The sequence below is a fragment of the Eschrichtius robustus genome, chromosome 11 (genome assembly GCF_028021215.1).
Source record: "Eschrichtius robustus isolate mEscRob2 chromosome 11, mEscRob2.pri, whole genome shotgun sequence".
In the NCBI taxonomy this organism is placed as follows: Eukaryota; Metazoa; Chordata; class Mammalia; order Artiodactyla; family Eschrichtiidae; genus Eschrichtius; species Eschrichtius robustus.
The window spans coordinates 61344437-61367595 of record NC_090834.1 but is presented as its reverse complement, the minus strand read 5'-3'; the positions used below and the strand labels follow the sequence as shown (position 1 = coordinate 61367595).

Genomic DNA, 23159 nt, shown 5'->3' with positions numbered 1-23159 from the left:
CATGAGACCTCAGCTCAAAAGTAAGGTGAGGTTGTAAATCAACTATACTTCAATAAAAATAAAAAGTAAGGTGAGGAATCCTGGGCCCTCTTTACTTCTCTACAGCCCTAATATCCTGGACCCCTTGCCCAAGCACTGAAGGGCCCAGCCTCCAGCTCTGACCGGTGAGGAAGGCACAGTAGCACCATCTGACTTAAACAGTAAGGTCATGTTCTCTGGGCTTGGCTCCACAGCTGCCCAACAGGCTTCCTGAAGGACCCCAGCCCCTAGGGGAAAAGTGCACAGGGGGAGGGAGGAGTCTGAGTCCCAGTCCCAGTTCAGCTGCTGATTTCCTGTGTGTCCTTGCCTGCATGACCTGTCTCAGCCTTTAGTTTCTTCACACATCTATAAAATGGGCCTGGATGGCTTAATTCTAAGGGCCCAGCCCTTCACGAGATGCCTTAGGATTCTGGCACCTCACAGAGTCCCCTAACCCTTGAAACAGAAGTAGCCCTGCCCACCTACTTTCCTGACTGGAGACAGATGGTAGGAAGAGGGACAGGGAGGCTGACAGCCCTGGTTTGTCACCACCTCCCTGGGATCTCTAGCCTGGGGTGAGGGTGAGACTCTAAATGGAAAGACTCCTGCTGAGGCTGGATGTCTGCTCTACAGCCTGTCCCACCCAATGCAGTTATACCGCCTCCTAAGGGTATGACTGTGGAGGATGGGAAGCAACCTGACTTGTCCTCACTAAGCCCGGGACTTGGGGGAGGTGGATCTCCCATTTGTAAAATGGAATAAAATAAGCCTACAGCATCTAAGGTTCCTAAGTTCCTCTAAATCTTCCAAGCAGCACAGGAGAAGCAGGGCAAACAGGAACACTCATTTTGCAGATTAACAGGCCCAGGGCCAGCTGGGGGGTTGGAAAGGCAGGTACTGGAGTACCAGACACTGGTGAGTGAAAGCCGAGTGGTCTGGCGAGAGAGCAAGGCCACTGCTGACTCCAGGCCGCTCCTTTACTTGCCACCTCAGCCCTGGCCTGGTCTGGAAAGAGAAGCAGACCGGATGACCTCCACCCAGATTGCTGGAGGAAGATGGGTCACACCCCCCTTTCCAAGTCAGGTGGCTCCTCCCCTGCCTACCAGGTGCCAAAAGGGCCCATTAGACCAAGACCTCTGGTAAAAGAGAGAGGGAGGAGACGCCAAGGTTGAGCTTGTTTTATGGGTGACCTGCTAGTCGGGCTCAGGGGCAGGAGGCAGGACGAAGAGTCAGGCTGAACTTCTCAAGGGACTGAGGGCTTGAGATGCTGGCTGGTGCCAGGCTTCCCACGGTGTCAGCTGGGGTCAACTCCATTGGGACTGTGAGAGGCAACGGGGAGCTGAGGGGTGAAAATGTGGGGAGAGGGAAGGGAGGTGGTGGGAAAGGGAGCAGAAGGAAGGGGTGGGGAGAGAGGGAAGGGAATGAGGGGAGGAGGAAAAGGGAAGCAGGGCCAGGCTGCAGCCAAAGCCAGAGGTGATCAGCAGGGGAGGCTCAAAAGGGAGCATCCTGGGAAGCGCAGGCAGCCACGAGGGCCCGTTTTAGCTGCTCGTAGGTGACGAACATCACCACGTTCCAGGAACCCAGTCGGAGAAAGGAGGGCATGAACCTAGAGGGGAGAAAACACAGGTCATCTCTTTCACCCTGCTGGGCCCTGGCATCCAATCCAACCCAGATGCTCTGTCCCAAGGAAGTTGGGAGGGCCCAGGTAATGGAGCTGTGGCCTGTGAGCAAGAGTCCCCTGTGAGTCTCCATTTTAACACCCACAAAGTAGGCATGATAGCAATTCTGAAAGGAAGGAGTTAAGAGCATGAGAATGCCAGGACCGGGATCAGAAATAGTTTGACACGTGGTTGCCACGGCAACCGCTCAGTTCTGGGTGGTTCTCTCTAACCTGTGTGATAGGTACAGGTGGCCAAGAGGCCTAGAATTGGGTGGGGTGGATCAGAGGCTCACCCTTTGTAGAAGGCTTGGGGACCCTCCTTCTGGAGCATGGTGAGGGCGCAGTGGCCAGCACTGCGGTACTGGCATAGGGCAGAGTTCATGTATCTCGTCTTGACCACGTCGACAGGGGAGGCGATGATGGTGGTGCAGAAGCCCGCCCCGAAAGCGGAAGTGAAGTGGCAAGGGAGGTCATCTGCCAAGGAGGAGGAGCAGGGGAAGCAGTCAGGACTCCTCACCCCATAATTCCAGAAGGAAAGAGATGATTTAAGTAGCTAAGGTCTCGTGGTTTTAGAGACACAGAGACTGCAGCTGGTACCTCTCCCAGTGTCTCTGAGAGTCACTTTGCCAATCTAGCCTCAGCACCTCAACGTGCAAAGTGGAAACTTCACCCCAGTTGGCTTCAATTCAGTGAAAGAGAAACTCACTCCATAAGCAAAGGGGAAATGGGATGAAAAGATATGGTCTCCAGGCAGACCCACACTGGCTCCTGGTTTGGGGGAAGGTGAGACCCAGCATCATCTACCCTAATTCACCTGTCATTAGGTTGGCCTTCAGGAGAGTGTCCTTGATGAGGTCATAGGTCACCAGCTCAGCACAGTTGACAATAGCATTACGAGCGACATTGGGAGAGGTCCCTGCAGAAAGAAAGGGTGCCTATGTGAGACCAAGGAATAGGGGAAGAGGAAGATGGGGAAGGGAAAACACCTGGTACACACCTTTCCAGAGTCCCCGAAACCCTTCCTCTCGGGCAATGGTCTTGTAGGCCTCAATGGTGCTTTGGTACCTCCGGCCACCTCCAGCCCGGGCCTGCGCTTGGAATCGGACCTTTACCACATCTGTTGGCTGGGCCACGGCCACAGCCAAGGCACCTGTGGTGCTGCCTGCCAGGAGGCGGCTCCCGATGCCGGCATCTGTGGGAGAACCATGGGGGTCAGTGGCCAGCTGGGTTTACACTCATTTTCCACCTCTCCTCACCAAAACCACGTCACTGTCATTTCCTGTCTTCACTGTAACCTTTCGGTAATAAGACCCAGACTAGCTCTGCTCTAAGAACTTTTTGCATCATACAGTGTATCACTGGGAGTGTCTACTACGTGCTGGGCACTGGGACAGAGCGAGGAGCAGGACAAAATGAGACTTAATGCTTTCTTTCATAAAGCATTTTCATTCACTTCATTTTACCTACTCAACAGCCCCGAGAAATCAGAATCATTTTTTTTTTTTTGGCAGCGCTGCGTGGCTTCTGGGATCTTAGTTCCCGACCAGGGATCAAACCTGGGCCCTGGCAGTGAAATTTGACAAATATGAAAGGCTCCGAGAGAAGCGGCTTTTCTCAAGGACTGGGATTCATAGGACTTGGGTTCTCATCCCTGATCTACTTCTCCTTGCCGTGTGATCTTGGGAAAAGTCAACCTTTTGATCTGCGTTCTCATTTTTCTCACGTGTAAAATGGAGGGTGGGCATGGCATGCTGAGAAGGTGAAATGGAAGAGTGCCGGCCTTGGAGGCACAAGTCATGAGTGTGTTTTCTTTCTGGCTCCCCATTAATGTGCCCTTGGCCAAGTCCCTCCCACCCCAGCAAGCCTCAGCCTCTTCATCTGTAACATGGGGATGAAACCACCTGCTCCCGAGGCGGCTGTGAGGACTGTCATGAGATGATGCCCTACTCGGAGCCTGGCACAGCCCAGGTGTTCAGGAATCATTAGAAGAATCAGGGACCCTTCTAGTTCTCAGTTCCTCTGATCTGAAATTCCTCCTAGAGGTCTTGGGGCCTAAAGGAACTGTGCAGCTAAAAGAACTAGGATCAACCATCACTGAGAAGAGGCCAAGAGGCCTATGGCCCAGCTCCACACTCACGCTCAGAGCCCTTGGTGTAGAACTGTTTGACAGAGTCGTAGAGGCCGATGCGGATGGAGGCGAAGCTCATCTGGCGCTGCAGGCCGGCGACCAGCCCTTTGTAGAGGCTGCGGGGGCCCTCGGTGCGCACCATGGTCATGATGGTGCCCAGCACCCCGCGGTACTGGGCACTGGCCGCAGCCTGCACTGGCCCCTGCCTTTCTCCTTGGATCTGCAAGGCCAAGGCAGGTGGTTGCCCACCCCATCTCCTTCCATCCCTATGCTCTAAAATTTACAGCCCCCAAAAACCCCACTGGCCCTTGAGGAGTCTGTGTCTTGGGGAGGGAGCAGACTAGCCACCATCAGAACCCCAGGCTTCATCTCCTCACCTGTAGCCGGACTTTAGCAGTATCCAGGGGAAAGGTGATGAGATCTGCAATGCAGGCAGCTGTGCCAGCCCCCAGGAACTTCACAGTGGCAGTAGGGGGCACATCTGTGGCCTTGAACCCAACCATAATGCCAATTCCTGCTACCTCCCAGGAGATGAAGAAAAAAGAAGGGGGCACCTTCAGTCAGCAACAAGACGAGACAGAGGAACTCTGCTGGAATCTAAGCCAAGGAGAGAGAAGGTCCATCACAAGCCGAAGCTCCAGACCCCCCCTTCTCACTACCCCACCCCACTTCCCCTGATAGCACCACCTCCCTAAGCAAGGACCCAGAGCTGCCCCTGGAGGGCAAACAGGAGTGAGCTCCACAGGCACCCAAACAGGGGCTGGAGAAGCAATTCATTCCTGAGAAGTCCTCCCTTTCACCACAGGGAGTGTCTGGATCACAGCTATCCTAGTACTACCTCACAGGCACTGGCCCAGCCCTTTGTCTGCTGGGTGCAGAAATTTCACTGATGCCCACATTCCTGATTCTGCAGATCTGTTTAGAGGGCAGACAGAAGTGGGGAAAAGGTTTCAGCCAGACCAAGGCCTGACAGGCACAAACCCACAGGCTTATGCCCTGGATGTCTTAAGAAGGAGAGGTTCCTATGGGTCTTGAACTAGTCTAGAAGAAAAGGAGTGAACAAGACCTATTCAGCTCCTTCAATTCAGTCTAATTCTCTTCCCCACCAGCCCGCACACAGCTTGGGCTCTCTAGAGTCACTCTTTCAAGGAGTCTGCTTTGCTGGGCACTGGCTCACTGAGGCGCAGGAGATAATATCTACCCTAGAGGGGGGCTTATTGTCTGGCACGGGGGATGGACAGGTGATTCAAGCTGCATTTGGGCTTGCAGAACATAGTCTCAAAGTGCAAAGGAGGGAACATCCAACTCCACTGGGAAAGAAAGGGTGGGTAATCAGAAAAGACTTAGAAAAGGTAGCATTTAGCTGGGCCTTGAAGGATACTGAGCAATTCTCAGGGCTGAGAGTAAGTGCATAGGTGCTGTACCCACCCCCACCCTGGGCCTACTGTGTAATGCAGGGAAAACTATTCCCTCTCTGGCCAGTTTCCTCTCCTCCTATAATATAGAGGGATCCACATCTTCATGAGAGGTGGGGATGGGGAAGTGCAGGTCAGAGCTATAGTGACAAAGGAAACCAAAACCTCCATTTTGTTCTCAGAATTGGAACAACACCTTCCTCCCCCGCCTTAGGAGGAAGTGAGCCCAGCACCCCAGTGGAGGAGGGTGACCTGCTTCTCTCCCCTGAGTTTCTTTCTTTCACTATGTAGGAGTGGCTGCTCTGAGCCTCACCTAATTGGCTGCCCCCATTGCTGGGGCCGGGAGGAAAGAGCTGGCCAGCAGAGGAATGATGTGGTGGCAGTCAGTTGTGAACACACAGACGCATAGAAACAAAATGCTCACCAGGCTTCTTCCTCCTGGGCTTCTCATCCCAGGTGGCTGGGCAGACAGGGAAGTCTAAACGCTACTCACCACTCAGTTCCTGGCCTTATTCATGCTTCCCTGGAGCCTGGCCCACATGAGGCTCAGTGAAGGCTGGCACTCAAGCAGCAGAAGGGGTTGATGAAGGTGTTCCAGAACCCCCAGCGTCCCTGCCCTGACATCCTCGTTCCCCAGGAAGTGCTCCACACCTTTCCTCCCCGCTCTGCCTGGCACATTCTATTAGCTCACTTACTTGTCAGTGCAGCCCTGTGAGGTGGCTGCCCTTACTTCCATGTTTCAGAACAGGGAACTTAGTAAGCGTCCTGTCTGCAGGCTCCAAAGCTTATGCTATTTGCTTTGCACTGTGCCCAGCTCATTTCTTTCCTGCTGTTTTCTCAGCCCCAGGCCTTTCACAAGGAGGTCCAACACCCAAGTTCTCTCATGACAATGTGACAGTTCTGAGAAGGTTCAGGCAAACGGCATCCCTTCTCTGGGCATCAGAGACATGATGACATGAGTCAGTCATGTCCTGACCTTGATCTGGGTTGCAACGTGTTGTGAGGGCCAGAGAAGAATAAGGCTCAGCCCCTGCCCACCTCAGAGACAAGTGCAAAGGCTAAGTTGCCATTTTGAATGTTGCCTTGGGTTTGCCATAAGTCAGGTCCTTCAGAGGCATGGGTATGAAGGCAAAGGTCTCTGTGCTAAAGACCATACCAAGAAGATTAAACTCAGGCCTAACGAGAAATAGTTAATAATATATTACAATCCCCAGCAAATAACCACTTTCACCTGATTACTAACTGCAATCTTAAGGATAGTCAAAAGCTTGAGTCAACAATATGTAGTTAGAACAATAGGTTCCTGTCCTAACTCTGCTGCTGACTCCTAGGGTGACCTGGGGCTAATCACTGTCCCACCTGGGCCTCAATATCCTCCTTTGTAAAATGGGGATTACCATCCTTGGATTGTCAGTTCAGCTTAAGGGCCAGAACGAGACCAGGGATATATGAAAGTGCTTTGTGAACGCTAAGAGTGACTTTACTGGGATGGTGGTGCTAGTTATTTGTGTTAATGTCCTGCTAAACCTGCCCCCAGACCACAGGGCTGAGGCAGTAGAAGACCCCTCAGAATGGACTCTTACCCGGCTCTGTTAGATTTCACGCTGAGGCCTTCAAGATCAAGCTTCTCTAAAGGCATCCCATTCTTCAAAGCTGCCAGTGGCTATCATGGCCTGATCCCTTTGGTTTTCCATAGAAAATGGCTGGGAGATGAAACACCTAATGGTCATACTATGTGTCCTGCAGGTGAGGGCAGAGGAGGAGAGTTTAGAAAGGGAAATGGACCTTAAAGGACCACACCCCAGCAAGGAAAGGGCCATCTGTCCAAGGCACATAAGCCCACTCAGTCCTTATCGGTGGGTGTGAGGGTAGAGAACAGGGTCCATTTCCCACAGGGCAGCTGGGGACTAATTAAGTGCACACACTGGAGGAGGGGATGAACCCAGGAGTCCTCCCTCCCCCGTCTGCTCTCTTAGTATCACACATTGCTCTGTTGCAGATTTCTCCTTTAGTGGAACTCAGTATTCTGGAGAAGCGTCCCGCAACACAGCAGACTCTGGTGAGTGGGAGTGGGGCGGGGGGTGGGGAGGAGTCATGATGGGTCAGAGACTCGCTGAGTCAACTAGGGACCAGAGCGGGGCTGCGAGGAGGTTAGAGGGGCCTGGAGCGGGCCCTGCTGAGGCCGCATCAAGCAGCTCAAAGCCTCCTGCCAGCAGAAAGAGCCCCAGGAATGGCCTGGGGCCGCCTGGAGTGGGAGAGGTCATTCTGGTCTTCGCTGAAGGTCCCCCACCCCGGCCGAGGAGAGGAAGTGGAAGGGTGAAGGCTTATATTACAGCCATTTGAACGCGAGAAGTAAAGAACAAAAGCAAGACACGAAAAGAGTGAAAGAAGAGAGATAAAGAAAAACAACAAAAGGTAAAATACAAAATAGGGTGGGAAGCTAGGAGTGAAATTAAAGGTGGCGCGCGGGTCCCTTCCGCCGGGGTAGCGGGAGTAGGGCAGGTATAGCGGGCGCAGGGTTGGGGCGGGCCGGGGCCGGGCTCACCGGGCCGCAGGGAGAACAAGCGAGTACTGGCAGATATGTCTGTCGGCGGGCGGAGCGCGCATCCACGGAGAGCAGGCTGTACTCGACCCAAAGGCGCGGCCGGCCGGGCTTGCAGAGAGGTAGGTAGAGAGTGCAGCGCGACTTCGATCTATGGGGCGGGGCCTGCTGGGCGGGGGCGGGACCTGCGGGCTCCGAGGGCTGGGAGGCGGCGCTTTAGCTGCCGCATTTCCGCAGAGACCGCCACGCCCAGCGTTTTCTCCGCGCCTTCCTCCACTTCCATTTCCGGGAGCCGATCCCAGCGTCTGACCCTTCGTCTCCCCATAGGCTTACCCCTCGCCCCGCCAACTTCATTGTGAGGATGGCAAGACTGACTCCCGGAAAGAATCAGAGGCTGCCCAGGGTCATACACGCCTCTGGCCCCTAGCCAGGGCTCTTTTTAACAGCGCCCAGAGGCTCGGGTAGAAGAGCACTCTCTCCTTTCAGGGACGCAGTCCGCTGGCCCCAACTCAGCCACCCGTGATTCCGCAAACCACTCGCTCTCCCCAGGTGCCAGCGCAGGCCCCCGCGGGGCGGGGCCTCCCGACCGGCCTCGCTGGCGATTGGTTAAGGGAGCCGTGGGGCCAGAGGAAGGAGCCAATCTGGGTTGCAGCAGCAGGTGGCAGATCACCGCCAACGGCCGTTGGGCGCGGCTGGGTTTCCCCCTGCCTCCGGGTCTTGTCCTGGGTTCTCCGGGGACTAAAGGACTGGGAGGGGGCATGAAGCGTGACGCTCCCGCCCCCACTTACAGAAGAGCCAATGGTCAGGCGCCCCTCGAGTGAGAAGGCCGAACAGGGCGTGGACCTGCTGCGTGTCTGGGCCCCGGCATGAGAAAGGGATGGTAGGAGTTAACCGGGACTGGGTCGCCCTCAGGTGGTTGGTGGTCTTATGGGGGTGACAGACACGTAAACAACCGGTAATTGTGTCCTGTGGCCGGACAAACACGTGCACGTGGAGTGTAGACGCAGATAGTCTATGTTCGCCCTTGGACTCTATGTCCCTACTTTTGTGTACCTTCTGACCCCCTCTACCTCGTTTCAGCCTTGTCGACTGCCTGGGACTGTTGTAAGAATTCGTGGAGGTCGTGGAAGCCATATCGTTGACTACATTGTAAGCTCTTCTAGAACAGGAAGCTATTTCCTATATTTTTAGTATCACAGCCCTCTAAGACCCGCTTTAGATGTGGACAGGGACCGTTGCCTGCCGTTCTAGTAAACAAAGAATGTTGCCCACCATTCCAGTTCTATAAGGATCTGGCCATTAGTCACTGCAGCCTTCCACCCACCGTGAGCCCTGAAAGGAATTAAGGGTGGAGAAAAACAGGAAGTATTCTGTGCTTTGGATTCTGTTGGCCCTAGATAGTTAAGATGCATACCTAAAGAATAATTTAAATGAACCCAGATTCTTGCATCTTCCCATATACAGAAAAGCACTAAAATGATTAATTTGAGATGTCTGTTATTTGTGATTGACAGTAATCTTTTGATGTTCAACTACATTTTTTTTCCAGCAAAAAACTCCTATTTATCCTGACTTCTCACTTACCTCTTCCGAGCATTTCCTCAAAGCTCTCTGAGAGGCCGTCTCCTGGGCTATTGTCTTCAGTAAGATCCCCAAATAAAACTTAAGTCGCTACTTTTAGGTCGTGTGTTTTTCTTCAGACATATAGTAGAGGCTCAGTGCATGCTGTTTGGGCTGCTGTTGAAAGTGCCCTTGGGAAGTGTAATGGGAGGATCTGGGAAGATGAACATTTAGTGAGTGCAGTTACTATGTTCAGGTTCAGTGTGGATACTTCACATAACCCTGTGAGGCTGGTATTAACCTCTGATCTACAGATGCGTGCCAAAGAAGTTAAATCATCTGCCTAATGTCACACGGTTAGGAATGGTGCGCCATGACTTAAGCCCTGGTTAATCAGCTCAGTGTGTGTATTTTTTGTCCACAAGCAGAAGGAGTTGTCAGCCAGGAGACTATAGCTGGAATGGGATTGGATAATTATAGCGGAAAAGAAGAAACACACTGAGCCTATGATCCTGGCAGAAACAAAGTGGAAACTGAGAAATCAAGCCAAAAATTTATTTCTGGCACTGTGGAGTCTCCCATCCACTGCTGGCCTAGCTTTTGCATGTAAGCTTCTGTCTTTGGCTGTGATGAACGGATTCCCAGGATGCTCAGCAAGTTTGTGGTGAGACTGCTGAACTGGTCGGTGATCTTTGAGGAGACATGAAAAATAGAGTAAAACAAAGGCTTGGAAATAAATGTGTTGTCCTGATTGCCAAACAGGGAGGAATCTGGATTTCAAAGACTGTATACCTGTGAGATGTTTGTTCATCCCTAGCAAAATTCAAGGGACTGTTAAAAGGATGATGTGTGGATACTAAAAAGAGAAGTAGATATCACCAGGATTCAACATGGATGTCTTAAGAAGTCCTGTTAAATTCTCTTTTCCTTAGGATGGAGCCAGGCAGATCAGGGTGATGCTACAGACACTGTCCCTCTGGATTTTTAGAGATACAGCTCATCCAAATCATAAGATGTCTTATGGAGAAAGTGAAGAATGTTTGGTGTCAACTGAAAAAAAATGCACAACCTAAAAGTTGAGAATTATGTTTTATTTGGGGCATTACTGAGGCCGTAAGCCCATGAAACAGCCTCTCAGATATCTCTGAAGGACTGTTCTGAAGAGGTAGGGGAGGAGCCAGGGTATATAGGAGTTTCTGCAAAAAAACCAGGTAGCTGAACATCAAAAGATTACTGCTAATTAAAGAAAAACCAGATATCTCAAGTTAATGAATTTAGCACTCTTCTATGTATGGGAAGATGCAAGAGTCTGGGCTTAATGAAATTATATCCTGTTTTTCTCCATCATGAATCCCCTTAGGGTGCACCATTGGGGGTGGCTGCAGTGGCTGATGGCTTGATGGTCTCAACATCCTTTGTTTACTGACACGGCAGGCAGACATTCTTTGTCCACAATGGGTACAGGTAAGTGCATTTTACAAACCTGTTTCACATCTAGCTCACTGAAAAAAAAAAAATATATATATATATATATATATATCTTATAGTTTTGGAACTTTAAAATTTTGAAAACGTTGTTTGAAACACTGAAAATGAAAAAGACACAAGAATGACAGAGAAAACTGAAAACATCAGGTAATGAAAACCAACATGAGAAAAAAATTAAACATTCAAATGTCTCTGGTGTTTTTTTGCTAAAAATATTGAGTAAGTTGGCTGTGTTAATACCCCCCCCCAAAACAAATACAAAATTATCTGATTGCATTTTAAAAAAAGAAATCAAGGAAATTTGATGATCATACATTTTTAAAAAATGATATAAAGCTGAATTTCTTTAAAAACATTTAAGAGGTGAAATTGACCCATACATGTTTTTAAAACGTCCACGTCTTTTTTTTTTTGGTAAATTTATTTATTTTATTTTATTTTTGGCTGCGTTGGGTCTTCGTTGCTGTGCATGGGCTTTCTCTAGTTGCAGCGAGTGGGGGCTACTCTTCGTTGCGGTTCCTGGGCTTCTCATTCGGTGGCTTCTCTTGTTGTGGAGCACAAGCTCTAGGCACGGGGACTTCAGTAGTTGTGGCTTGCGGGCTCTAGAGCCAGGCTCAGTAGTTGTGGCACACGGGCTCAGTAGTTGTGGCACACAGGCTCAGTAGTTGTGGCTCGCGGGCTCTAGAGCGCAGGCTCAGTAGTTGTGGTGCATGGGCTTAGTTGCTCCGCGCCATGTGGGATCTTCCCGGACCAGGGCTTGAACCCGTGTCCCCTGCATTGGCAGGCAGATTCTAAACCACTGTGCCGCCAGGGAAGCTCCCCCCTCCCCCCCCCAACCCCCCCAACCCCCGTCCATGTCTTTTTGTTGTTTGTTCTTCTCTTTCTTGGTTTCTTAAAAAAAAAAAAAAAGAAAGAAAATGTGGGGGAAATGGCCACACAAAATGAGATAGAATTACTTTGAACATTTGCAACAACAAAACTGGATTAAATTCTTTAATGAATCTTTGTTGTCAAGTAAGAAACCCTACATTTTAAATATTAAATTGGGAAAACACTGTTAAGAGTTAAAAGATGCTTCTTTGTGTGAATTAATGTGTGATTGAAATAAAGCTCAGTTCATAAAGCAGAGCATGAACATAGCAGTTGTTCACATTTTGCTCATACCTCTGAAAATGCAAGTTCTCCCCCAGTTTCTTTACAGCATGATAGGCCTTCAGCTGGTGATCAGATGGCTAACGTTTCCATTTTTATATAAGAAACAACTTGATCACATGGTTTTTCAGTGCCTTCCCTAAAATCCATGATTGTTAATAGATTCTATTTTTTCCTCCATTATTTCTCAAAGGAAATATAGCAGCAAATTCATTCACTGCCAACCATTACAAATATTCAGTCCTTTATTAAGGTACATAACATTACAGTAGGCTTAGGGTGCTAATACATGGATAATAAAATAACTATAGCTAGTAAAACAAAGCAAATGAAAAGAAAATTAAAGAGCCTTGATCAAATGAAATACTTACAACTTTCAAATGAAACACTGTAGAAATTATATATTGAAAAGCACTAGGAATATACAATAATTCAGTAACAGTTATTGAGGGAATAAATGAAAGAATCACAGTGATTAGAAATTATTTTCACATTAATATGTATATTAGTGGGGTTCTCCAGAGAAACAGAGCCAACAGGATATGTGTGTATATGTAAAGAGAGATTTTTGGGTGGGGGGGGGCATGCTGCGTGGCTTTCGGGATGTTAGTTCCCCGACCAGGGATTGACCCCAGCCATGGCAGTGAAAGCACCAAGTCCTAACCATTGGATTGCCAGGAAAGTCCCCATAAAGAGAGATTTTTTTAAAAGGAGTTGGCTTGTGCAGTTATGGAGGATTGACAAGCCCAAAATATATAGCATAGACCTGCATATGTAGTTAGAGACCCAAGGAGGAGTTGCAGTTCAAGTCCAAATGCAGTCCTCTGGTAGAATTCCTTCTTGTTTGGGGGAGGTCAGTCTGTTCTGTTCAAACCTTCAACTGATTGGATGAGGCCCACTTAGGTATGGGGGCGGGGGTAACCTGCTTTACTCAAAGTCCACTAATTTAAATGTTAATCTCATCCAAAAAACACCTTCACAGAAACATCCAGAATGTTTGACCAAGTTTCTGGGCACTGTGACCCAGCCAAGTTGACACAAAATTAACCATCACAGTATGTATTAGTTTTCCTTATATAGATAAGCATAGCATATATTTAGTTTCTAGTTCATGTAAGACAAGTTAGAAAACTAAACATTATTACATTTACTCCAAGTACAGCACTGACTGAACCACAGGTAACTTGGTCTAAAATATTTAATCCTATAAATAGGCCATAGTATTGAACACATGGTCGTGTTAACAGTTCAAAGAAAGACGTATATTTCTAGAAGTAAGTTAAATGCACATATAGTTTTATAAAGAACAAAAAACAATCAGTAAAAATATTTAGGTTATAATATTCCCAGAGTCTATTTTCCACATTCTTGTTTGGTTAATTTGGTCACAATTTTAAACTGTAAATAATTACCCTTTAGAGGAACTAAACTATAACATGACATAAACTTCCTAAGGAAGGTAACTTGAAAAATATAAAAAGTGATTCCAATTTTTCTAAGTAACATTTGAGATACTACAAGAGCAAATGAATTAAGAAACCCTTTGAAATTATTCAATTATCTTTAAAATTATACTGGTATAATTTAATATCTAGAATGCCTAAAATAATGTTTTCATAGTAGATTTATCACTAGAGTATTTTGATCTTGAAAGCCTCAGTGCTTCTTTTTTTTTTTTTTTTTGGCTGCATTGGGTCTTCGTTGCTGTGCACGGGCTTTCTCTAGTTGTGGCGAATGGAGGCAACTCTTCGTTGTGGTGCTCGGGCTTCTCATTGTGGTGGCTTCTCTTATTGTGAAGCACGGGCTCTAGGCGTGCGGGCTTTGGTAGTTGCAGCATGTGGGCTCAGTAGTTGTAGCATGCAGGCTCAGTAGTTGCAGCGCACGGGCTCAGTAGTTGTGGCTCGTGGGGTCTAGAGTGCAGGCTCAGTAGTTGTGGTGCATGGTCTTAGTTGCTCCGTGGCATGTGAGATCTTCCTGGACCAGGGATCGAACCTGTGTCCCCTGCATTGGCAGGAGGATTCTTAACCACTGCGCCACCAGGGAAGTACAGCCTCAGTGCTTCTAATGTGTAGCTTTAACCTAAAGTCATAATCCTTGGTTTGCAAACATCAAATTCAATTTTATGTTAGTTGATATAGAAACTAAACAAAAAATTCTTAAATCAAAGTGATAGCATGCAGCAACCATTGCTACCAAAATGGAAAAGTTCTATTTTTCCTTAGAGATTCTATGAAAAGAAAACCCAAAGTGAGTGACAAAGTCTACACATAAACATTGTTTAAAAATAGGATGTTTGCCAAAAATGGAAAATAATTCAAATGTCCACCAATTGTTGAATGGATAAATAAAATGTAGTATACCCAAACAATGGGATAATATTCAACAGTATAAAAAGCAATAAAAAGGAATGAAGTACTGATACATGCTACAATATGGATAAGCCTTGAAAACATTATGCTAAGTGAAAGAAACCAGTCACAAAAGACCACATAGTGTATGTTCCCATTTATATAGGCAAATCTATAGAGACAGAAAGTAGAGCTAGGGAGGATAGGGGGATTTGGGCATGACAGATAACAGGTAAGGGGGTGTGGTTGTTTTGAGGATGAGGAAAATGTTCTAAAATTGATTGTGGTGATAGTTGCACAACTCTGATTTACTAAAAAGCATTGAATTTTACTCTTTAAATGGATGAATTGTGTGATATGTGAATTATATTTCAATAATGCTGCTACCAAAAAAAAAAGAGAGAGAGAAACAAAACAAAATGCAAATCAGACCATGTTAACATCCTTTCAAGGACTGTTCTTGCACTCTGAATAAATTCTAAATGGGTTTAAAAAAAAAAAAAAAAGAATGTTTTCTAAAATTTCTCGTGAAGTGTCAGTGAAACTTTATAGTCTGAATTAAGACCTTATAAAACAAGGTTAAATTATACATAATTTTGCTGATTCGCATAACTTCCACATATAAAACAAGGTTAAATTGTACTGGTTTGCGTACCTTCAACAAGGTTCAGCTGATATACATAATTTATGGGTATCTACAGGAATTCTTTTTTTTTTTTAACTTTATTTTTTTGGCCATGCTGTGCAGCTGCTCGGCTTGTGTGATCTTAGTTCCCCAATCAGGGAGAAGTGAAAGCACGGAGTCCTAAGCCCTGAACTGCCAGGGAATTCCCTCCATAGGAATTCTTAATGTCTCATCATATCTTCTCTCAGTAATTGTTGTTTATTGTTTTATACTCTTTCTATTCTAAATACCAAGAAGTCTTTTCACAGGGAGAGTTAAATCACTTTCCAGTATCCCCAAAAGTGTAGGTAACAAAATATAAAATTAAATAAGATTTGTTAAAGTAACATAAAATCTCCATAACAATATTCAGTGACTGCTTATAAATGTTACCAGTTATCATAAAGCCTATAAAGTTTATCCTTAGATTAATAAAAAGAAATGTAGGGACTTCCCGGGCGGTCCAGTGGTTAAGACTCTGCACTTCTAGTAAACTCAAAATGGATTAAAGACCTAAATGTAAGACTGGACACTATAAAACTCTTAGAGGAAAACATAGGAAGAACACTCTTTGACATAAATCACAGCAAGATCTTTTTTGACCCACCTTCTAGAGCAATGGAAATAAAAACAAAGATAAACAAATGGGACCTAATGAAACTTAAAAGCTTCTGCACAGCAAAGGAAACCATAAACAAGATGAAAAGACAACCCTTAGAATGGGAGAAAATAATTGCAAATGAAGCAACTGACAAAGGATTAACCTCCAAAATATACAAACAGCTTATGCAGCGCAATATCAAAAAAAACAACCCAATCAAAAAATGGGCAGAAGAAGACTTCCCTGGTGGTGCAGTGGTTAAGAATCTGCCTGCCAATGCAGGGGACATGGGTTGCAGCCCTGGTCCAGGAAGATCCCACATGCCGCGGAGCAACTAAGCTGGTGTGCCACAACTACTGAGCCTGCACTCTAGAGCCCGTGAGCCACAACTACTGAGCTCATGTGCCACAACCACTGAAGCCCAAGCGCCTAGAGCCTGTGCTCTGCCACAAGAGAAGCCACCACAATGAGAAGCCCGTGCGCCACAACGAAGAGTAGCCCTCACTCGCCACCACTAGAGAAAGACCGCGCCCAGCAACGAAGACCTGATGCGGCTAAAAATAAATAAATAAATAAATATATGGAAAAAAAAGAAAAAAAGGGCAGAAGACCTAAATAGACATTTCTCCAAAGAAGACATACAGATGGCCAAGAGATGCATGAAAAGATGCTCAACATCACTAATTATTAGAGAAGTGCAAATCAAAAGTACAATGAGGTATCACCTCACACTGGTCAGAATGGACATCATTAAAAAATCTACAAACAATAAATGCTGGAGAGGGTGTGGAGAAAAGGTAACCCTCTTGCACTGTTGGTGGGAATGTAAATTGATACAGCCACTATGGAGAACAGTATGGAGGTTCCTTAAAAACCTAAAAATAGAATTAGCATATGACCTAGCAATTCCACTACTGGGCATATACCCAGAGAAAACCATAACTCAAAAAGACACATGCGGACTTCCCTGGTGGCGAAGTGGTTAAGAATCCACCTGCCAGTGCAGGGGACACAGGTTAAAGTCCTGGTCCGGGAAGATCCCACATGCTGCGGAGCAACTAAGCCCGTGCGCCACAACTACTGAGCCTGCGCTCTAGAGCCCGCGAGCCACAACTACTGAGCCCAAGTGCCACAACTACTGAAGCCCACGTGCCTAGAGCCCATGCTCCACATCAAGAGAAGGCACTGCAATGAGAAACCCATGCACCGCAAGGAAGAGTAGCCCCCACTTGCCACAACTAGAGAAAGCCTGCACGCAGCAATGAAGACCCAACACAGCCAAAGATAAATAATAAATAAAATAAATAAATTAATTAATTAAAGAAAAAAAAGACACATGCATCTCAGTGTTCATTGCAGCACTATTTACAATAGCCAGGTCATGGAAGCAACCTAAATGCCCATCGACAGATGAACGGATAAAGAAGATGTGGTACGTATATATAATGGAATATTACTCAGCCATAGAAAGGAACAAAATTGGGTCATTTGTAGAGACGTGGATGGACCTGGAGACTGTCATACAGAGTGAAGTAAGTCAGAAAGAGAAAAACAAATACCGTATATTAACGCATATATGTGGAATCTAGAAAAATGGTACAGATTAACCGGTTTGCAAGGCAGAAATAGAGACTCAGATGTAGAGAACAAATATATGGACACCAAGGGGGGAAAGGGAGGGTGGGCTGAATTGGGAGATTGGGATTGACATATATACACTAACTAATATGTATGAAATAGGTAACTAATGAGAACCTGCTGTATAGCACAGGAAACTCCATTTTGCTGTACAGTAGAAACTAACACAACATTGTAAAACAATTATACCCCAATTAAAAAAAAAAAAAAGACTCTATGCTTCCACTGCTGGGAGCTTGGGTTCAATCCCTGGTCGGGGAGCTAAGATACCGCATGCTGCTTGCTGTGGCCAAAAAACCCCCAAAAAACAAAAACAAAACAAAAATACCCCAGAAATGTAGATTTGCCTTAAAATAAAAATACAGTGCTGATTACTAAAAAGTTCTTTGTTAAAAAGAAACAAACAACCTAGGGATCAATTAAAAAAAAAAAAAAAAAGGAGCTCTTCGTTGCATTAGGATGTGCTATAATGAGCAAGACTCCAGACAAAATTAAATGTTTGCCAAACTACAATACAACACACTTTTTTTTTAATTAATTAATTTATTTATTTTATTTATTTTATTTTTGGCTGTGTTGGGTCTTTGCTGCTGCGTGCAGGCTTTCTCTAGTTGCGGCGAGCGGGGGCTACTCTTCGTTGCAATGCGCAGGTTTCTCATTGCGGTGGCTTCTCTTGTTGTGGAGCACGGGCTCTAGGTGCGCGGGCTTCAGTAGTTGTGGCACGAGGTCTCAGTAGTTGTGGCTCGCGGGCTCTAGAGCGCAGGCTCAGTAGTTGTGGCACACGGGCTTAGTTGCTCCGCGGCATGTGGTATCTTCCCAGACCAGGGCTCGAACCTGTGTCCCCTGCATTGGCAGGCGGATTCTTAACCACTGTGCCACCAGGGAAGCCCTACAACACACTTTTAACATCATTAAGTGTAAGTTATACTGCACCAGTAGAATAGTTTTTTTGACTGGCACTATAAAGCTAACTTTTAGAAAGAAAAAAAGACACCAAGTGTAAATAACAAATGGTGTAACTAAATTACTGCAAATGAAGATTAGCAGTGAGAAGTGAGGAAGGTGATACTCTAAACCATTCTGATATGATGGCATCTCTAATTTACAAGAAGTAGAACTCCCGTATCAGCATAAGATGGTAAAGTGGACTTGAAAAAGCTGGCCTCAGTGTGAATATCCAGTGTTGAAGCACCTTCCCTGAATGAGTGAACAAAGTTAAGGACATGTAGAGAGTATTTTATGCTGGAATGTCAAGAGTCTTTGAAGGCTTTCTTCTCTGCAAAAGTTGTATGTAGCAGTTTTCCTACAAACTTCTCATTTAATTCAGAGCTAAATGGTGGAATTTCAAAGCACAGCTTAAGAGAAAGCCAGTCACTTTTGTTCTGGCAACATCAGAGTTGTGTTTGTTGTTGAATCCGTTGTTGCTTCCTCAGTGACCATTTCACAGGATTCTTCATTTGCTCTGAGCCAGAAGTTAAATACGGTAAATAAGGTTCTCCTTTCTCATCAGAAGCATCATCAAGTTTTCTGTTTACACGTTGACTAGAAGCTTAGATATGGTGACACATTCACAGAAATCCCTGCAAGCCCACTTTATTCCTTAATATTTTCAATGTTTTATGAACATCCATATTGATACCGCAAACTTTCCTTATAGTTCTGTTTTAATCAAATGAAAAAGGTTTTTCTCATCCCATCATTTAACATCTGAGCTAATCTGAAGTAGGAATTACTTCAGGATTATGACTCCAAAACATTATTAATACTCAGTATTAGCTCTGAAATATATCTGATGGTTTTTGAAGTCTTCTACCTTTGGCCAGTAAAAGAAATAGGGATCTGACTTCTGAGCAGTGGCTTCTGGATAACTGGTCTAATATTCTAAGGAGTACTATTGCTGATGGGCTGTATTCATTAATGAGAAGAGCCATGGAAACAAGCCATGTGTAATTTTGTTTAGAACTCTGCTGCGAGTCACAGGGTCCGAATCAACAAGGCTCTCACACCTTTTAAGAGATTCAGAAGAAAACCATAATTGATTGTTCTGGCTATGTAGCTGTGTGACTATATCATTATTATGATGCAGAGACAGTATGGTGTTTCTCAGAGTGAGTGCCTGATCAAAATATCTCTGCAGTCTGCACTTTTTCTTCATCAGTGTTTTGAACCTTTTCTAGTTCTGTAAGGAAGCTGTCCAGAGACTTATGTGAAAGTCTGCCAACTTTTGGTACGAGATCTCTCATCATTACAAAGGAAAGTGTTGAGTCAAATAGGAAAGCAATATGCTTTGTGAGTCCTGTAGACAGATCCAAATTGCTTATACTGGCTGTGTCAGCTGGATCTTGACTATTTCTATCAGTACCAGAGCTGACAAAACTTCTTTTCAGGACTCCTACTTTCCTTGCCATCTTTTTTTTTTTTTAATTTAATTAATTAATTAATTTTGGTTGCATCGGGTCCTAGTTGTGGCACGTGGGATCTTTGGTGAGGCACGCGGGATCTTCCGTTGCAGTGCACAGGCTTCTCTCTAGTTGTGGCGTGCAGGTTTTCTCTCTCCAGTTGTGGCCCACGGGCTCCAGGGCACGTGGGCTCTGTAGTTTGCGGCATGTGGGCTCTCTCGTTGAAGCGCGTGAGCTCAGTTGTTGTGGTGCGCGGGTTTAGTTGCCCTGCGGCACATGGGATCTTAATTTCCCGACCAGGGATCGAACCCACATCCCCTGCATTGGAAGGTGGATTCTTTACCGCCGGACCACCAGGGGAGTCCCTTTCATTGCCATCTTATATCGAATAAAAAGAGTATCTTTTGTGGATGGAAAGTACTTTTAAATCTTTTTGCAGATGGAATATTGCACCTTGATGAAGGTACTTGCTGCACATTTATTACTTATGTCTCTTCTTAGGAGCAAAGCCCAAACAGCAATACATGGAAACATCCTTAGCCAGTGGTATGTCTATCTCAAGGACATTTGCAAGCTCTGCAACATTAGTATGCTCATCTATTGAAAGAAATATAAAGTTTCAAAGTACTCACCTAGTCATCTTGAACTCAATTCATTACAAAACCTTCAGGAGAATAAAATTCAGATATTGACACGTTCAAATAAATCCTTTGTTGTATAAACTATGTAGCATATTGTAATATAGGGATTCAGAGAGTTGAGTATATTTCTCAGGCAAAATGCACATCTTTATGTCATTTTTGAGATCTGACCAGCCTAGACCACTCACCATGCCTCTTTGGCAGTTTCCACTGGCTTTATTGGTAGAAGATGTGACCATTCCTCAAATTTCAAAAAGAAAAAGTTTGATGATCTACACTGATCCATAATATCAATGTACTGCTATCTTTTTATGCCAAGAAAACTTAGACCGTCAGCCCTAATAAGATTGGGCAATGAAGCATACCTTTTTTTTTTTGGCCACGCCAGGCGACTTGTGGGATTTCAGTTCCCAGACCAGGGACTGAACCTGGGCCACAGCAGTGAAAGCCTGCAATCCTAACCACTAGGCCACCAGGGAACTCCTAAAGCATAACTTTTCTCATTGTTCATAATGTCCTCTGTAATCTCAGTATAATATGATAATGGTGTTATCCTCAGACCCTTTAGCATAATACCCAATGAATGGTAAACGTACAGCGTGAAATAATCTCGACTGTAATAGTTCCTCAAAGTATTTGCATTCAATCTTTCTTGACGTATTTAAGTTATATTTCTGTATCATAACTGACTGTGGGTATATAGAGGACAATCTGCTTTGCGTATTTCCTCTGTGAATTTCCAAGACCCTATCACATGTTGGTGGGCAGCCTGTTCCGTGAGTGGCTGTGCCTGATGTGGAACTTCCTATCCATGGTGCGAGGGCCCTGGGACAGCTGGTGGGGAGCCTGCTGGAGGCCTGGTGCCTTACACTTTAGAATGCCCGGGCTGCCCCATGGTGAGGGCTCCAGACAGCTCAGCACGGCAGAGAACAGTGTCAGGGGTGCATCAGAGGATCTCAGTTTCTTCATTAAATTATACTTTAAGGAAAAAAGAGCTTTTAAAATCATCATTCTTGTAAATAATTATGCAGGTTCACTAATCTACTCTCATATGTGACCGTTCCTCAAATTTCAATGAAAGGATTGGAGAATGCCTTCATTTTGCTTCTCTCCATTTCAAAATTCTTGCCTATGTGACTCTGTTTTATTTCTAGGTTTACCATATCCTTTCCAGAGTGATCCCTTCTGCCTGTACCCATTATTCTATGCTCTTCTGTTTTCTCTAGGACCTTTCCTCCTATCTTCAATCTTTCCTTTCTTCTACTGTGTGTGTGTGTGTGTGTGTGTGTGTGTGTGTGTATGTGTATAAATTAAAAGATACCCTCAGGACTTTCCTACTCTTTTTACAGGGGCTATTTTTTCTCCTTTCTTTCTCTGCCAAACTTTCTGAACAGTTGGCTGTCCTCTGATGTCTCAGCTTCTGGCACAACTCTTACATATCTGATGAATGAATAAATGAATGATCTCACATTCATCTCTTCATTCACTTTACGCCAGCCACACAGGTCTTTCTTCTGTTCTCTGAACATGCCAAGCTCCTTCCCATAGGACCTGTGGACTGCTTGTTCCCTTTTCCTGGAACACTTTCCCTCAGATCTTTACGTGGCTAGCACCTCTCATCATCCCTACAAACACACAGATACAGACACACACACACACACACTTCTTGGAGATCACCAGTAGTCCTTTCTTCAAGTTAAGTGCACTTTTTTTTTTTTTAAATTTTCTTTTATTTATTTGTGGCTGAGTTGTGTCTTTGTTACTGTGCACATGCTTTCTCTAGTTGCAGCGAGCGGGGGCTACTCTTTGTTGCAGAGCACGGGCTCTAAGCGTGCAGGCTTCATTAGTTGTGGCTCGCAGGCTCTAGATCGCAGCCTCAGTAGTTGTGGCGCATGGGCTTAGTTGCTCCACGGCATGTGGGATCTTCCCCGACCAGGGCTCGAACCCGGTCCCCTGCATTGGCAAGTGGATTCTTAACCACTGCGCCACCAGGGAAGCCTTGAGTGCACTTTTAAGTAAAATTTTTATAGAAGTATAACATACTTATTAAACAGTGCACAAATCATAAGTGTACAGCTTGATAAACTTTCATATAGTGAATGCCTCTATATAATTTGCACTCATCAAGAAACATTAACATTATTTGTCAATTATTCTTCAATAAAGCTAAAAAAATTTAAAAAGAAACATTATTAACACCACAGAAACAACCTCTCATGTCCCTTCTCAGTCACTGTTTTCCCAGAGAATAACTACTATACTGATTTTTTAAAACATATTTATTTATTTATTTGGCTGCATCAGATTTTAGTTGTGGCATGCAGGATCTTTTTTTTTTTTTTTTTTTTTTAGGTGCAGCACGTGGGATCTAGTTTCCTGACCGGGGATTGAACCTGGACCCCCTGCATTGGGAGCGTGGAGTCTTAGCCACTGGACCACCAGGGAAGTCCCTATACTGATTTTTAACATCAAATATTTGTTTTGCCTGTTCTTAAACATCATATACATGGAATTGTACTATTTTCTGTCTTTCACTCAACATTAAATTTGTGAGATTCAGCCAAGTTACATGAAGTTGTAGATCTTTAATTATCGTTGCTGTATAGTCTCTACTGTATGAGTATATCCAGCGTATTCACTCTACTGTTGATGGGACATTTCAGGTGTGTCCAATTTTTGTCTATTACAGTAGTACTGCCATGAACTGTCATAACCTTTTGCACTTTTAATAGCCTTATTGAGGTACAACTTAAATACCATACAATTCACTCATTGCTAAGTGTATGATTTAATTAATTCTTAGTAAATTTATACAGTTGTGCAATAATGACCACAATCCAGTCTTAAAACACTTCCGTCACCCCCAAAAGTTGTGTTGTGTCTGTTTGCAGTCATTTCCTTCTCT

At 45.4% G+C, this 23159-nt stretch overlaps 1 protein-coding gene, 1 long non-coding RNA gene and 2 pseudogenes across 2 annotated transcripts; 1 reads left to right on the top strand and 3 right to left on the bottom strand.

The window, feature by feature from the left end:
• Positions 1-1181: 1181 nt before the first annotated feature.
• On the bottom strand, positions 1182-7916 carry UCP2 (uncoupling protein 2). Its single transcript, XM_068556351.1, has 8 exons — positions 7767-7916; positions 6805-6961; positions 4184-4403; positions 3816-4026; positions 2676-2870; positions 2493-2594; positions 1972-2152; positions 1182-1624 (listed from the first exon to the last, which is right to left on the bottom strand). Exons 3-8 carry the CDS (start codon positions 4307-4309, stop codon positions 1510-1512), a joined length of 930 nt encoding a protein of 309 aa, XP_068412452.1. The 5' UTR covers positions 4310-4403; positions 6805-6961; positions 7767-7916; the 3' UTR covers positions 1182-1509.
• Positions 7358-22784, top strand: LOC137772438 (uncharacterized). The gene is made up of 4 exons (XR_011075474.1): positions 7358-7636; positions 8844-8912; positions 10684-10787; positions 22607-22784. It is a non-coding gene; the product is annotated as an uncharacterized lncRNA (long non-coding RNA).
• LOC137771332 (protein FAM91A1 pseudogene) lies at positions 18239-19622 on the bottom strand (annotated as a pseudogene).
• Positions 19982-21783, bottom strand: LOC137771328 (protein FAM91A1 pseudogene; annotated as a pseudogene).
• Positions 22785-23159: the final 375 nt, after the last annotated feature.

Bases quoted from the DNA above. Each gene is read 5' to 3' on its own strand.
- UCP2 (XM_068556351.1), bottom strand. From the start codon at position 4,309: ATGGTTGGGTTCAAGGCCACAGATGTGCCCCCTACTGCCACTGTGAAG. The intron at 2,871-3,815 runs GTGAGTGTGGAG...GTTCTCCCACAG, and splicing joins CTACACCAAGGGCTCTGAGC to ATGCCGGCATCGGGAGCCGC. The intron at 2,595-2,675 runs GTGTGTACCAGG...TTCTTTCTGCAG, and splicing joins GTTTCGGGGACTCTGGAAAG to GGACCTCTCCCAATGTCGCT.